This window comes from Pieris napi, chromosome 15 (genome assembly GCF_905475465.1).
Source record: "Pieris napi chromosome 15, ilPieNapi1.2, whole genome shotgun sequence".
Classification (NCBI taxonomy): Eukaryota; Metazoa; Arthropoda; class Insecta; order Lepidoptera; family Pieridae; genus Pieris; species Pieris napi.
In genome coordinates, this window is record NC_062248.1 from 837,721 (window position 1) to 854,250 (window position 16,530).

At 33.3% G+C, this 16,530-nt stretch overlaps 1 protein-coding gene across 2 annotated transcripts; it reads right to left on the reverse strand.

Moving 5' to 3' along the window:
- Positions 1–839: 839 nt before the first annotated feature.
- On the reverse strand, positions 840–16,078 carry LOC125056604. Of its 2 annotated transcripts, XM_047659789.1 has the most exons (5): positions 15,956–16,076; positions 6,427–6,482; positions 3,186–3,654; positions 2,411–2,510; positions 840–1,185 (listed from the first exon to the last, which is right to left on the reverse strand). In XM_047659789.1, the coding sequence occupies exons 1-5, from the start codon at positions 15,983–15,985 to the stop codon at positions 998–1,000; spliced, it is 843 nt and encodes a 280-aa protein (XP_047515745.1). In that variant the 5' UTR covers positions 15,986–16,076; the 3' UTR covers positions 840–997. The 2 variants fall into 2 exon arrangements, with proteins under 2 accessions (XP_047515745.1, XP_047515744.1); XM_047659788.1 differs by lacking the exons at positions 840–1,185; positions 2,411–2,510; positions 3,186–3,654 and adding an exon at positions 4,226–5,778 and having other exon boundaries at positions 15,956–16,078.
- Positions 16,079–16,530: the final 452 nt, after the last annotated feature.

The window sequence follows — 16,530 nt, forward strand, 5'->3', positions numbered from 1 at the left end:
TTCCAGCCATCTATTCATTTATTTGTATTGTTTCAACTAAAATACTCTACTCTCATCTCTTTCTGTCAAATTCTGTTCATGCTGTGATAAAAAAAGACAAATGGGTACTTGTGTCTATTCAAGTATGAAATCATATTTATTGATAGTACGTCTCTAAAGAAATAGTTTGTTATTGGTTGTAATCGAAAAAGAAATAAGGATGTATCATCGGTCCGACAATAAGGAATATTCGCCAGAAGCAATATGCAAGCAGACTACATTTATAATAAACAAAATAGGCTGCTTAATATCTCCACTCACCGTCCACAATCTAAAAATACGGTTAAAGGACTGGCTTATGAACACACCTTACGCAGGGTTGGAGATGTTCCTGAGACCTACCATGTAGTTACACATTACACTCACTCGTACAATCAGGCGCCACGTAGTGGTTTTTTAAATATTAATTTGGGAGATGTTAAAAATTTTAAAAACAAAAATTTGTTTTGGAAATAACTATTAAGTTTTTTATGGAAGAGATGGGAAACCTGACTCATATATTTTTAACTTAAAAGGGTTCCCAAATTTTACACATCATAATGCATTGTAGGTATATAATGAATAAACGAACATTTTTTTTACCTATTTACGTACGATAAATGGGGCTAAAAACTGGGGCTCTGGAGTCCTAACTAGGTAAACTGAAGGAAACCAGTTCTAATCCGAGACTACTGTAAATTTGAGTTTCCACTGTCTCCTTTTATCTCAATGTAATTGGACAGAAAGAAAAGGAAATGCATTAGAATGATCTATTTTTATAAATAGAATGTTCGAGTCAGTGCTTATTTAAATAAAATAGGCCTTTTATAAGACTATTTAATAATTTAAAAATCAATAATTCTGTACATGGAAATTCATGGCACAACAGTAATTTTACAATGAAAATTCCAATATAGATTAGCAGTTTTAAGTTCAATGTTAAAACTACTAAAACTTATTGAAACACGTTACAAATACATTATGTTTTCTTGTTAATCTTAAAAGTTTTCTGATAATGGTTAAGCTGGAAGTCAATGCCAAGAAGTGTTGGGTCTATGCCTGCTATGGCAGTGGCAATGGGCCTGGCGATGGCCACTCCGGACGCTGCTACAGCAGTACCTATTGGCCGTGATGCTGCTACCCCGTTTTCGCCGACCACTGCTAGACCTGGAATAATTTAATATTATTAGACTGCATACAATGTGTACATAAATACCATTCGTAATTGCAACGAGACGTAGATTAGTCTATTAAAGTAATACTATGTATACTATTTACGACTTCATCTAAAAGCACCTAAACAGATGATATTATATTTTTATAATATAACACATTCAGTATTATTCATTTCTCGCTTCCTCTTAAAGTGGCGAAGACTCTTTCAAGCCCGTATTTATCGTAGTGAGCCTACCCGATAGCTTTGAGATATTACCACCACCTAGAACCTTTGATCCTACTCTTAGGGTCCTTAGGTCTCATATCTCTACCTATGTGTCAGGGTTCATCTGTAGGGCTTACGAATCTGTAGGGTTGATAGGTTTTTAGGTCTCACCTTCTCATATATTTGGTTTTCTTGCTAATACATACTACTACTACTACTTTACAGACTACATGTACTTTACAGATACTCCTGACATTTATTACATATGCATTTAAACACACATTTCACAGTCGGTAGTATACAGGCAAGACAGGCAAGACAGTAGACAAGCTGTTCATAGTTGATACATAAAGTTACTTCTAATGATAGATTAATAATTATACACCGAAGAAACGGACTCAGATTCAAAATTGAACGATTGTGGGACGAGGAAATTATATTATTATGTTTTTCAGACAGGCTTTTGCTAATTTAATAAGTAATGACTGACATCATCTTCATAATTGTCTCCATATTTTCTAAGTACGAAGAAAGACCGAAAAGCAGCAGATAACGCTTAAATAATGTTACAGTGATGTTGTATGTTGTTTATATGACAAGTATTTACAAACATCAAAAAGGCTATTATATTATATTCTAGCATTTACTTATGTCTGCGAACGAGCGTCTTAGAAATTATTACTATTCACTGTCACATAATGCCTGTTGTAACATCGATGCGACCTACCTGCACTTTTGTAACAAATATGGTACATATTGTTAGAAACTAATATTTTTATTTTATATAGTGTATTTTCAAATAATTTCATAACACGATGTACATAACTAACTTACTCTAAATTTTCTCGCTAAGTGAATGTAATTCTTTGAGAAAAAAAGTATCTTTGAACCGAAGTATATGAGGTATAGATTATGTCTGCTTATAAAGTTACTAATACGTGTGAAATGTAATAAATACTTGCATATTAAAAAACGATGTTCTATAGCAAAAATCAAATTTCAATTACTAACCGATTGGTTTAGCTTCAGAAATTGTTCTTCTTTCATGCATCTCATAATTTTCATTGGAATCATCGGCCTGTGCGCCAACACTGATGCCTTCTTCTCCAACCTGGAATTAATATAAATTCAAATGACCCAGTGTTTGATGGATTGGATACGTCGCGACGGCCCAAGCCAAGGTCCGAGCCTCACAGCGCCCTTGCGCTAGTCGCGGGAAAAACGCCCATTCAAGCTGAGCTACACTCGCCCAAACAACCCTTAAGGCTAACAGCAAGATTCCATGACAAAACAAAGTTGATGGACTGCATTTTATTTGTTTTTATTTTTTTATGTAGCAAATGGTCAGAAGGCTTATCTGATGCTCATATCGCCAGAATGCTCGCAAGTGCTGGCCAGAAGTGCATAGTGGTGGTGCGCGGTAAAAACTGCCTTAAGAAAAACTCAGTTGTGGAATGACTGACCTCGAAGTGATTTGGATGGTATTTCGTATACCTACTGCCTTGACGTCCGATGGTGAAACTCAGCTGTAGATTTTAATTCGAACAACTCCTCTGAACACTCTCCATAGTAAATGCGGTAGAAAATGCAGAGAATGATTATATTATATAGTCCAAGGATGATATAGTTTTAATCCCGGTGAAATATTTTATCAAGTTAGTGCCCTAAAAATACTGATCACTACGCCCTAAAAAAATGTGTGATGGGGAAAACTTTGTATTGTACTTATGTATTAATTATGTATGTTTAAGACATGCTTTTGCTGATTTGATAAGTAATAACTTACGTCATCATCATCATAATTGTCTTGATATTTTCTAAGTGCGGGTACGGAAGAGGAATGCTCAGCTGCAGCATTCGTTGAAGTAGTAGTAGATTCTGGCTTGCTTTTCTTGAATAACACATCCACATCGTCACCAATTTCGTCGACAATTTTTACTGTGTTGGACGCGGTCTCTTCCAGGGATGCTAATTGTGTCTCGAATCTTTCCTTCTCTCTCTCGCCAAGGTAGCCAAGGCGTCTACCTAAATTGTACAGCCTTAGAACACTAGATGACAAAGACTTCAGCTGTGCTAAGTTTGCTTGAAACATTTTCGCCTGAAGATTTCCTTCGGTGGCTTTGAAAATGTTCTCATTGGAAATACTATCTTCTGGAACGATCCTTTCACTGAGGATAGATCCCCGAGTGTCCTTTCTTATTTCTAAATATTGGCCTTTAGCTCCTCCGTAAAACGGCAAATACTGAGTGGAGTCACTGTAAAAGAAGGTTATTAATTAATACTACGGACAATTCATATTGTATAAATAAATTAATATAAATTATTTACCTGTTTTCTCTTGAGAAATACTAATAAAATATAAAAAAGTCCATCGTATAAACCTATTATAAGAAATCTTAAATCGCCTGCATGGGCAATCTTAGCAAATATGTTTGAACATTTAATAAATTGTACATTTTTTTATAGGTAATTAAAAACGCAATTCAATTAATGAGTAATTTATTATATTTTAATTTTCTTTTGTTATTAACAAAAATCAATTCGAAAAATAATTTTAAATTTTGTCAAAATTATTTTTCGCAATCTCAATATTTCTAACATTAACTAAACATTTTGTTTAAATCTAATTTGCTAATCAGAGTTATACTCGTATACATTGAGTTCAGACAGTGCATGTGCGATTCCCCCGGGGCCAGCAACAGCGGTTGCTGCAGGGTCGTGGATTATTGAGCTCTTTTCTCCTCCTTTTATAAATACATATGAAATTGGATTAGCTATTGCTGAACCTTTTGCTCCACTAACAGCAAGCGCCTGTGGAGATACGCGTAGGATAAACTTTATGCCTTCGTTTGACTTTTTTGAGATGTCCATTCCATCATAATAGTAGGAATCCATACTGTGCGGCTCTTCTAAGTAAGTTCTTCCTTCCTCTTGCTCCGGATATCTATTTGCAAACAATTAGCTATGTTAATACTGATGTAGTTATAAAATAAATAAGTGTTCAGGTTGATGTTTGTTCATTTGGATGATAATAAACCACAGGGCCTGTGGCTACTAATTTGCCTTCCCTGATCGGTTGCTTAGAACGTGGCACTGATCCATCATTATCTTGTTGAAGTCGACTTATAAGAGAGTGTAAATCTGCATCTGAAGAGAGTGCGATAACCCTAGCGGCGGGACCTGCGACGGCTAAGCCACCTGGCTGGGTATAAGCAAGACCACCTGGCCCAACAATAGCAGTGCCTCCTCTTCCTGCGGTCGCCACACCTCCAGGCCCAGCAATTGCAACACCACCCTTTCTTACTCGCAATTTATTTATAAAAAATCCAGGACTGGGCGCTACAGGTTTTTTATTACCAAACCAACCAAAATCCCCGAAAGGAAACCGCAAATCACCAGACTCCTCATTTTTCACTTCCTCTAGCTCCTCAACTACGTAAGGTTTTTTAGTAGTTTTCTTTTGACTCGTTGTAACAGGTTTGGTTACGTAAATCTTTTTTCCTTTTTTATCATCGTTTAATTGTTGGCGAGGGATTGTAGCAGGGTTGCTTATGGTTCTTTTTTTTAGAGCGCGCACTTGTCGTGTATGTACTTTCTGCAAAGGATTGAAAGAGTCTATATCGCTCAATTCATTTAAGTTTTCTTCAGAGTCTGGTGAGCTTTCATCTACTGATTTTTGTTTCCTTGAACATACATCAGCATTTTGACCATATTCAAATAAATTATTCCAACTGCCACCTTGACTGAATGTTTGAAAGGGATCTTTTATTATGAAAGGAAATAGTTGGGCAAAAGGCCATTGGAGTTGAAAATTTTGGAATGGAAATGACGAAAGAGATGGAAATGATGGAAAGCTAGGAAAAGATGGTGAACCTTGCCTCGTTTGATAGATATCGTTCATAGTAAGTGATTTGAGATTATTATTTAAGTTAACCCGGTTGTTAAGATCAAAGCTCTGTGGCACTACAATAACTGGGATATTCATCATGTATGGCAGTGGTGGCATGGGTGTTTCTATATTTCGACCCAATTTCATCTCTCTTGCATATAAATATCGCTTGATACTTTCATTTTCCTTTCTCAGTGCATTCATTTCTGCTTTTTTTATTTCATTATTCTCGTATTCACCTTGTAATTTTTGTAATTGTTCTATATCGACAACGATAGTACCGCCTGTTGTGTGAATTTTGTAACGGTGTTTTTTCGGACCATTTGGCTTTTCAAGGCCGGTGTTTATCGAGTTAATTTTGTCGATAATATCTCGTGTATCATCAGGAACTTTTGAATTAGTATCAGGTTGATAATATACAGGATGCTCGTCTTCTAATTCGACTTGTGTAGTTGTTTCAACTGGTATCTCAACTTTTAAAGGTGCCGACCTAGAAAACGGATATATTAAGAAGTGTCTAAACAGGTTTAAGCACAAAGCTTTTTAGCTTAGAAGCAAAGCATGTCTAATAGAAAACAAGTATAATAGCATACCTGAACCCAACTGTTTCATACTTCCTCAGTAGGGTTAGTTGAAATGTGCACCTCACGTTTCAAAGCGGTGAATGTTAAAAAATTTATTGCGTTAGTTACGTCAGCCTAATCTACTAAAACTTTAGTATATTAATAACTATTAGTATAAAGAATATCGCGCCTTTTCAGACAGTTAAATGCTAATATAGTAGGTAGTTTAATACTTGTCAAAGTGTCATTTCATATAAGGCCTTTTAATTGGTATTATATATCGTGTAAATTATTGTTATTGTTTGTCAGGACACAGTGAAAAAGTAGTATATTCATAGTGAAAAAATAGTAGTATTTTCATTCCTTTGGATTTATGTGTCCCAATAGTTGTATTTATTCTTGTTATATAAATTATATTAGAAATATTAATCACACACCTAAAACTTTCTACCACTTATTATTATTGTCATTAAATTGTCTAAAAATAGTAAGAACTCTTTTTACCCAGTATAAGTACTACAAGTAATCTACATATTTAGTTATTTTAATGTTACAAAAAAGTTATAAATACTTACTCATTGTTTGACGGCCGGGAGGAGACACTGTCGAGAAAGCAATTAGCTGAGACCAACTGAAAAGAAATAAATAATTACTCCTCTCATATATAAGATAACAAGGATCAGGAATTTCAACCGAGCTTTCCGGGTATTCTTATAAGATGAAAATACTGGTGTAACAACAAAGGATATCCACATCTCTCCTAAATTATAATCCATTTTTGAATTAAGTTGTTTTTTAAATTATGTTTCCTTAAAGATCACAACTCTTCGCGGTTGAAGAGGTTTCAATTGATATTCAGCTGACTCATCTTTGTGTATATGTTCAGTTAACTGTACACGGGGGTCAGCTAAGTGGCGCAACCAAAAAAGTTAATAAAGCCTTTATATTGCTCGAGAAAGCTAGCTGTTTTTGCATCACCGTTACTATCTCCTTTTCGATGTTGAACAGTGGGCGATATTGATAAAATTAAAACATTTATGGAGTTGAATCTATAATAATAGGTTTATTTTATTAATATAGCTTTAATATATATAACTGTTTCTATTTTGACTTCTCAATTAATTTGATAATAAATTTAGAGTATAAAAGACAGACTAGGCCGTATCAATTGATATATCAAGTTACAATGTCCTGTTGTGAACTGCCGACAGTATCACATTTTGTAAAGACAACTGACCACAAAAGAACAAAGAGAAAAAAGCTCCTCTGACTAGAATAAACTTTGCTTCGTGTTTTTACTGTTATTTATTTTCCTTAGAAAAACGAAATCATGTTCTTAATATACATTTTATTGTATTTTAATTATAGCGCGAATTAAGTTTGCTGGCGGTTTTTGTATCGAAATGTTCAAATAAAACTCTTTGTTTGAAGCTGGGTCACAACTGACTATAATGGTTTAAAATATGGGCTTATAACTAACACACAATTAGGGGTAGAGGGGTTGGTCACAAAAACTAACTTGGCTTAAGGTTCACAAATCTAAATGACACTTATGTTATTGGTCATTATCGGAAATGAGAATGTTAAAATACAATTTAAGAGTGTCGTAAAAACTAAAGGGCTCCTTCTGGCTTCAAGTGCGACATTTACACTTTTAATTATTAACTTAAATATTTATATGTAACATAACTAAAGTTAGGTTATAACTCGCGTCATATTTTATTTGTTTGTTGTTTTCAATTAAATAAAATGTACTAAACAATGATTACAATCGAGACGGAGGGCGTTGCTATTCCTCCCACCAAAAGGGAGGATCCACGACCAGTCTGACAACTGTCTGGCCGGTCCGAAGGTCCCAACGGCTAGGGTTGAGATGTTTTATATAGGCTAAGGTCGAAATAACTTCGTTAGCGCGATTCAGAGTATGACATCACCGTAATGATATGTAGACGCAGATTCCAGGTAAGATTCTTAGTCAAAAATGTATTTTACTTTGTGATACAGAGGTAACTATGTTACTTAATCTCACATGTCGCTTCAATAACATCCGATAGAAAGAAGTTGTCCTTTAATTGTTTGTAATGATTTTTATGTAACTAGTAGATGCCCCCGCGAACTTCGTTTCTCCTTAATGCCTAGCCTACCTTTTTAGTACATACCAACATGTATGAGAGAGACTATTCGGTTTTCCGGAATGAAAACTCTTAAGGTTTTTCTGTAATTTTTCTCTATATAAACCTCAGAGTTCAAGTTATAAGTTCTTAACTAAGAAAAAAAATAAGGGTTGATCGTAGAGGGGAGATGAAAATTAAGGGTTGTATTCATTTTGTACGCTGTATCATAACAAAAAAAATGTCTAAAATATAAAAAAAGAAAATGAGTAATGGACACCCCTTATATTTTAGGGGTTTGAAAGATAGATAGTAGCCGATTCTCAGACTTACTGAATATGCATAAAAAATTTCATAAGAATCGATCGAGCCGTTTCGGAGGAGTTTGGGAACGAACATTGTGACACGAGAATTTTATATATTAGAGATTATAGAATTATAATTATTATGATAACAACATTTTAAGATAAAAATTGCAAAAAAGCTTTGAGTCTATTTCTAGTTTTTGCACATTTATAGGTGGGTAGGAAGGTGACAATTTTATCCCGTCAAGGTCCATGTAAATGTTAATGTAATTATTGATGGAAATTTTATGCTTTATTAAGAATTGTAATCTATTGATTATGCTCGAGTCGAAATAGTTGTAGCACTGTCTGATAATTTTTGGTATTGATTTTTAACATGCTTTTCCTTGCATGCCTATTTTGTTTTTTTTCTTATATTACTTTAAGATTTGATGAGACGATAATGTAGAACAAAAAACTTAGCGATTTTAATTACTGACGGAGGATTTATTTTCTCTCTCCGTTTGTATGAGAACTAGCAGTAAAAGAAAATTTAGAAGCTTTTAATTTTTTTTTGTCCATGTACATTGTGTCACTTATATGACAATAATATACCTTGATTTTCTATGTAATTAAATCGCCACAAATATTCTAAATTCAAATTTAAATAATGCAATTATTATAGTAAAAAAATTGATAACTTTAAATAATCTTAAAATAAAGGTTTTAACTTGTTACATTTGTTATGTTATAATGGCATCTGTACTTACTATACTAACTAATACAATTCGAACGACATGAGGTGAGAATAACAATCAATTATTGCTGTAGTAAATTTTATAACATTTGGAAGGTCATGGGTGTATACAAAATACATCCAAAATAAGGCTCAATTTATTTATATTGATGCTGTTGTTCGACTTTTCATAAATTACGGCCTCAATAATATATTATTTCGGGTCTTGTGAATTTTTGTGCTCGACACTGTATATTACATAATTATATATAATATAATTTGATACGTTCAATTTTTTAATAATAAAATAGTCCTGAACATGCTTGAATGTCAAGATAAATTATATCTTCATTCTTCCGTGTATAACTCGTGACGAATGTCAAATATTAATTGGTCCTGACGTTAAGTATTCGAAACACAAGTTTTTAATTTTATTACCGTAATTACTGCAATAAAAATTACCATTAAATAACTTGTAAGTGTTAAAAAAAAATAAAAGCGGATGAATATATATATATTTCGAACGGCTACGTAAAAATATATACAAGTGATGTCATAAACACCTTTTTTGAACAAACTGGGAGTTACATAGTACCAGCAGGAGGAAACAAATATGCGGGTTACTTAGAATCAAGCGCAAACTTGAATACTAAAAACCAAAAACCACGCTCACACACTCTCGAGTATATAAATCAATCCAAAGCATCTGAACTGGATTAATGTTATTATTGAGACTCATAAAAAAGGGTATATTGTTAAAAGAGAAAGTGTAAACCACACTAGGATTTCCGGATCGATAGACATTGAAACCTAAACATTACCTATATTCATTGTACAAATAATTTTAGCTAAGTGCAGAACGATATAATTTTTTTTCTATTTATTATTAATTATGACTTGAGAGAAATTGTTTGCTGTGACCGTAAATGGAAGTGGTCCGCTATCTGAACTTGGATCTTCGATCGATGTTATGTTTTTTTCTTAAACTATATCGGACATTAACGAATTTACAACACACGAGTAGAATTTTAGTGTAAGTGCGGTAGTTCAGACACATAATCATTAATCATAGGGCCAACATTACTCTTAACTTAACATTTTTTAATGATTTATTAAAATTCACATCATCACATATAATTTTCTATAATATGTGTGTATGTCATGTGACAATTATTGTAAACATAAATGTTGGAAAATATTTAAAAAGTGTACCTAGTTAGGTACACTTCCAATTTTAGATTATTAATAATAAGCAAAAAATTACTAGTAAAGTAGCGGATTAGGTAAAATTTATCGGCCCACATTAAACCCATATTAAGCTAACCTAAGCGATTAAAAAGAGTGGCGGAAAGTTTCTTACCAGTTCTTATTGGCCGCTCTACGCTCTTGACTTGCGAACTGGTAGTAAATGTAAATTTACAATTAATTTAACTTCTTTTTTGACGATCATAAGTGTACTTGTTTACCTATATGAATAAAGATATTTTGAGTCTGAGTTTGAGTTAATAAGTAGTGTTTATTGTTATATTCGCGAAGAATTCGAATGCGATGTTCCTCAACTCCTAGGTTGGTTTTTGCAGACGGAATTTGGAATTGGACTTTGATCCTTGGGAATTAATAAGGGATGACAATAATGTTTTGTTAAACGTTACTGTCTGACTTTGACCATTTGACAATTTGTATAATGGCGCGTCTAAACGGGCCATGTTTTGCTGCAATTGATGGCTGCAACACTGTGGCCGGCAACATAGCAAACAATAGCAGCCACACTATGCAATATTGCAGTAATGTCCCGGCCATAGAGCCAAACATGTTTTGTATAGCCACATATGGCCGATGTTGCCCCGATGGGTGGCCGGACGATCGCTAGGCTATCGAATTCAACTGCAATATTGCACAGCCAGTTCTATTGTTGTTTCAGTCACTCTCTTTGTTATGGCACAGTGTATCCTTTTCTACGCGACATGACGTTTGCTATGAGTGAAGTGTGCCTGTTGCTATATTCTGTGTTTTGCGATCAGCTGTATTTGACGTTAGATTACTACGTAAAAATTACTGCTTTTGACATTCTAGTTCTTGAATAATTTAATTATCAAGACTTATTTTTAGACTCAAATTGTCTACAGTTTCACGCCTATTTAAGTATGGTCGAATCCACAATCTCTTCTTTTTCTGTTTCTTTTTTAAAACAATATAAGCTGCTGGGACAAGTGTGATTTCGTCAGCCATTGTTACCGGTTTGTGTAGCCCGTTTAGGAGTCTGCATCATGGGCCATACTATTGCAGAGATATTGCAACACATTGCCCAGCCATAGATTGTTCGGCCATCAGCTGCATTAAAATATTTTTCTAATGGCCGGACAATTAGTTGCCAACAGTGCAGCCATCAATTGCAGCAAAACATGGCCCGTTTAGACGCGCCATAAGAACGTAACACCGGCTAGAGATCTCCGATCGTGACGCTATCATTTATAATTTCCTAAGTCGCTAATGTTACACACATTAACATATTTTCTTAGTTTATATATATATATTAGTAGAATTAAGTCAGAATTATGTATTAGCCATTATTGTATAGAATATTGTAATTCATATAAAATCGTCTAGGCTTTTAGAAAACGATTGTAAAATACTCGCCGACTACGACAAAACAAAACGAAATATATAACGATAATGTTGAGGTCAAACGTGAAAGACAATACAACTGGACCACAGATGTGTATCTTAATGACCTCAAGAGATGAAAGCAACTCCAATAACGACTAGAAAGTGATATTGTAAGAGTAATCTACCATAATTGGTAGTGAATGTGTAAAAAAATATTTTTGAAACTTATTCTTTTTTAAACAAAATTTTCTTTGATGAAGTTTTGCTGAGTATTACATTAAGTTTATGAAGCAAGCAGAGCAGTGTTGACCAGCGTGTGACTCTCAACCCTGAGGTCGTAGGTTCGATCCTGAGCAGTGGACAAATGGACTATCTCTCTGCGCATTTAAAATTCGCTCACACGGTGGAGGAAGACATCGACAGGAACCTGACTTGCCTTAGACCAAAAAAGTCGTAATCGTGTATCAGGCACATGAGGATCACCTACTTTCCTATTAGTTTGACAAATGATCACTAAATAGATACAGAAGTCTGAGGCGCAGACCTAAAAGGTTTGTAGGTTTTTAAGAAGTAACTATTATAGTAACGTAATCAATCTAAGATAATCTATTTAGAAGACTTGACAGGGGTCAAGTTCAAAAAATAATGAAACTTGTTTTCTCTAAGGCGTTGGGAAAATTGTTATGCAAAGAAAGCGGCTACTGTGTATTTATGTTTCTTGGCTGAACTTTCTATGAGAATTAGGTTGAATATGGTACTACTATGGTCTACTAACTGGTAGGTATGGTAATAATACTTGAGATAAGCATTAAAGAAAAAGTTCTATATCTTCTACGATTCGATAATAAAATATAGAATAATGCCATTATCAAAAGCTTCTACACACAAAAGTTAATATGTGGTATAAGCAAATTCTTGAAAGGCCGGCAATGCACTTGCAAGCCTTCTGGCGATGTGAGTGTCCATGGGCAGCGGTATCACTTAGCATCAGGTGAGCCTTCTGCCCGTTTGCCTCCTATTACATAAAAAAAGCCGCTATTGAATTCAGGCTGTAAATTGAACGGCTTATTAAGCTAGTTGGCTGCTACATATTTATAAAATTACCTAATATTAAAAGTTACTAAGTTAAAAAAGCAAGTTTCAGCCTTTGCTCTTACGTGGCTATTTGGGAAATTTATGATATATGATAGGTAAAAATAAACACATGATTGGCATCTATTTTGTATAGAATCATGGATTATTTAATGAGAGAAAAACAATGTCATCATAAAAATTCACATTTAAAATCCAATCATACTTTAAGTCACCAGAGGGAAATAAACATTTTTACTATGGCTTATACCAATTACGAATAATAAACATGTCAGTATAATGATATGTAGGCTTCGCTCAAACGATTGATGTTTTTTTAATATATTCTTTATAGAGGTTATCAAAATTGCTAAACAAGTTGCAGTATTTTATATCTCTAGTCGTATATTTTAGTAAATCTGTAATTTTTATTTGCTATACAAAGATTCCCTTCAAATTTTTTTTTTAGATTGGACAATTCACACCAATTGACCTAGTCCCATGCTAAGCTGGTGAAGCTTGTGTTATGGGTACAAGGCAACGGATATACATACATATTTTAGATAGACATATAAATACATATTTAAACACCCAAGACCTAAGCACGACACCAAATGCTAATCACATCGATGTTTGTCTCAGCCGAGGATCGAACCCGGGACCCATGGATTCGCAGTCAGGGGTACTTGGACTATTTCTCTGCGCACTAACCACTAGACCAATGAGCCGTCATTAAATTCAATAATAATTGGTCTTTATTACTCTGATTTGCATATAAATAAACGCAATGTTTTAATAATATATTATAGCATGGTAATTAATAAGATTGTTTATGTACAGAACGAGATCGCTAAGAATAATATGATTTGGGTATTATGCCTTTACATAGAAGGACGAGTTCGTCGAACTCTTTCTGTTTATTTTGACTTTGCTAAACGTGTTTTGCCTTTGAATTATTAAGCATCTAAAATGCATGATAGCGTTGGCTACTCGGTCCCGCTTTATTTAATAAATTATCCTATAATTGATAATTAGTTTTTTATGCTTAATTTCTAAAATTTATATTGTAATTTAGAAAAACGCCAATCAGTAATGGGTTTTGTAATGAAGATTACATAGAGATATGCTACATACAGATATACTAAAACAATTTGGAAATGGTATATAATATGTCAAGCATTCACGGAAACAGTGGATTAAATAAAGGATGATTTTAACGGCGCAAGTGACAGTAGGAAGCCTATTGTGATGACTATAGGTGTTAATATTAATTCAATCACACCACACACACATATATACAAATATATATCTTTTGACTGTAGGGCTAAGTTTAAAAAAATAGTATAGGGGGTCAAACGAGTCTACGGGACGCCTAATCATGCTCAATCCTCAAGGACAGTCATCGCCCATGAACCCATTATAGTTGGTGCGTTGCCGGCCTTTGGGATCGTATCGCCTAGGGAAGACCCCCACCGGGAGAAGATGCCACATATCGCTAGGTCGCAAAATAATTTCCTTTTTTATACTTTTTTGATCTAAGAATGTTTGCTGCTATGTATTTGCATCTATGTTAATTGGAGGGTGTAATATAACCACGGAATGCTTTCTAAATATTCGTCTCTTAAAAATAATAAATATTATTATTATTAAGAGACGAATATTATTATTATATTTAATACTAATACTAATAATATTATTATTAGTATTAGTATTAAACAAACTTTATTAAACTCATTTGTTTTATACGGCAAAAACAGTACAGTAAAAATACTTGAAATTGGCATTTCTTCATTTAAGTGTTTACCAAATTTTGACTATGTTATGTGCTACTTTGTAGGTTTAGAAAATTAGCAAGATTATGTGAAACTTTGGCAAACGGGGTATTCCAGTTTATTATACATGCATCTTAAATGTTATGAGATTGAGTTTTTTATGCTTTAAGTATTTATTCAATCAATCAATGAAAATCATTTATTCATAAAGGTAACAATGTACATTTATGAACGTCAAAAAATGCTTATAATTTTACATTTACTGCCAGTTCAAGGGCTTAGAACGGAAGAGAAGAACTGGCAATAAACACTTCGCCATTCTTTTTAATCGCCAAGTTTTTTGTTTTACACAATAAGACTACAACAATTACTCTATGTTCCACATGACATCTTAACAGCACTGGTAGTTTCCCTGTTAGTCAAGCGTCCTAGCTATTCTAAGTCCCAAGGTCATGCTTTCTAACCCTAGCTGACTAATTAAATTTATATGTACACAACTACCCCCTACCGTAAAACCAAACATCGGGAAGAATTTTAAAGTCTTAGATACAAAAATTTATAAGATCAGAATGACAACCTACTTTCTTAATAGATGGAAAAATCATAGAAAAGTGTCTGCCCGGTGGGGCATGTTCGGCTGAGGGGCATACCGGAATACAAACAAATTGGTTTTCTTAAGTCAAGGTCATAATAATGAGTAATTAGTCATAAATAGATCACAAATAACGATTAGATACCAATGCTTATTTTTTATAAATGCAAATGCTTGAGCATAAAGCTCGGTAACTAACATTTTGAAGGCCTTGACATTAAAAGCACTTCAAACAAAATGTTGCCCTTTATCACATTTTTTGTTTGTCTTTGAATTATCTCATTTTAATGAAACTATTTCACAGATCAAATTGCGTTTAATTACAATTATTTATTATTTAATTAAGTCATGTGGAAGTAATTTGTATCGTAATCGAAAAGGTTTATTTTTGTAGAATTAGTGGCGAATAGAACGTAATATTCTAAATTTAAATTAACACTGTACCCTACATGTTTTAATGATAGATTCAATATAAGAATAGTATTGCCAATTGATTAAGTTATTAATGTCTAACATCCTATCCCAAATATGATAAGAAAACTGGCATTTAAGATGCTGTCAAATATGTATTAATTAAAAGGTTCACTTAACTTTGCGGTCTAATTAAATGAGCATTATATTAATATTCATTTAGTTTAATTTTCTGCGTGTAAACAAAGGTACAACTTATGAATTTATAAGTTTGTAAGAAATAATGTTTCGATTAAGTGATTGTGACAATCCCATGTTGCATGAAAAATATATTTGATTGTAAATAATACATGCGTCTAGTATGCGTAGTTAACATGACAAAGTTATGTCACTGAGCCATTAGATTTTAGTCAATTCATACATATATAATTAACAAAAATAATTTGCATTTAAAAAATTATCTGAAACTCGAGTATAGCGCTGACGATTTATTTAATTGATTAAATAAAAATTCACTCACCGATAATAAAAATAAATATCTCTGCACCATTTTTAAAGTTTTGTTTGTACGTCCGCACGTCAACACGAACCACTGTCAAGTTTTAAGTTGGTCAATTTGCGACAGCTTTTTGCTTTGCGCCAAACCACTACTACTGGTAAAAACTTAAAATTAATATAAAGCACATGAGAATGTCATACCCTACGTTTTTGTATGAAAAAGAAGTTTGATATTGTATGTTTTAAGTCAGAACAGTTTTTGAAGCTATAGCAACCTTTTTAAATTCATTAATAAAAGTTTAATCTTTGGCAGGCTTTAAAGTGGCGAGCCAAAACTTTTTTGTTAAATAAATTGTTTTAAATTAACCGATTTATGTAATGTCTCATTTCTTTCTTCATGACAGTGTTCAACACAATTTAACAAAAATATAAAAAATAGTACTTTAGTTAAAAAATACAATAAGAAGAAGTGAGTACAAGTGTCATTTTGGCATAAATCTCGACAAGATGTTACATATAAACACTATGTTATAGAATACCTAAAAGCAAAGTTGAAAATGCATACTGTTTAAAACTTTACGCTTAATTAAAGTTAAA

Bases quoted from the DNA above. Each gene is read 5' to 3' on its own strand.
- LOC125056604 (XM_047659788.1), bottom strand. From the start codon at position 15,985: ATGGTGCAGAGATATTTATTTTTATTATCG. The intron at 6,483-15,955 runs GTGAGTGAATTT...ATTTCTTTTCAG, and splicing joins GATATTTATTTTTATTATCG to TTGGTCTCAGCTAATTGCTT. The intron at 5,779-6,426 runs GTAAGTATTTAT...TCCGTTTTCTAG, and splicing joins TCCCGGCCGTCAAACAATGA to GTCGGCACCTTTAAAAGTTG.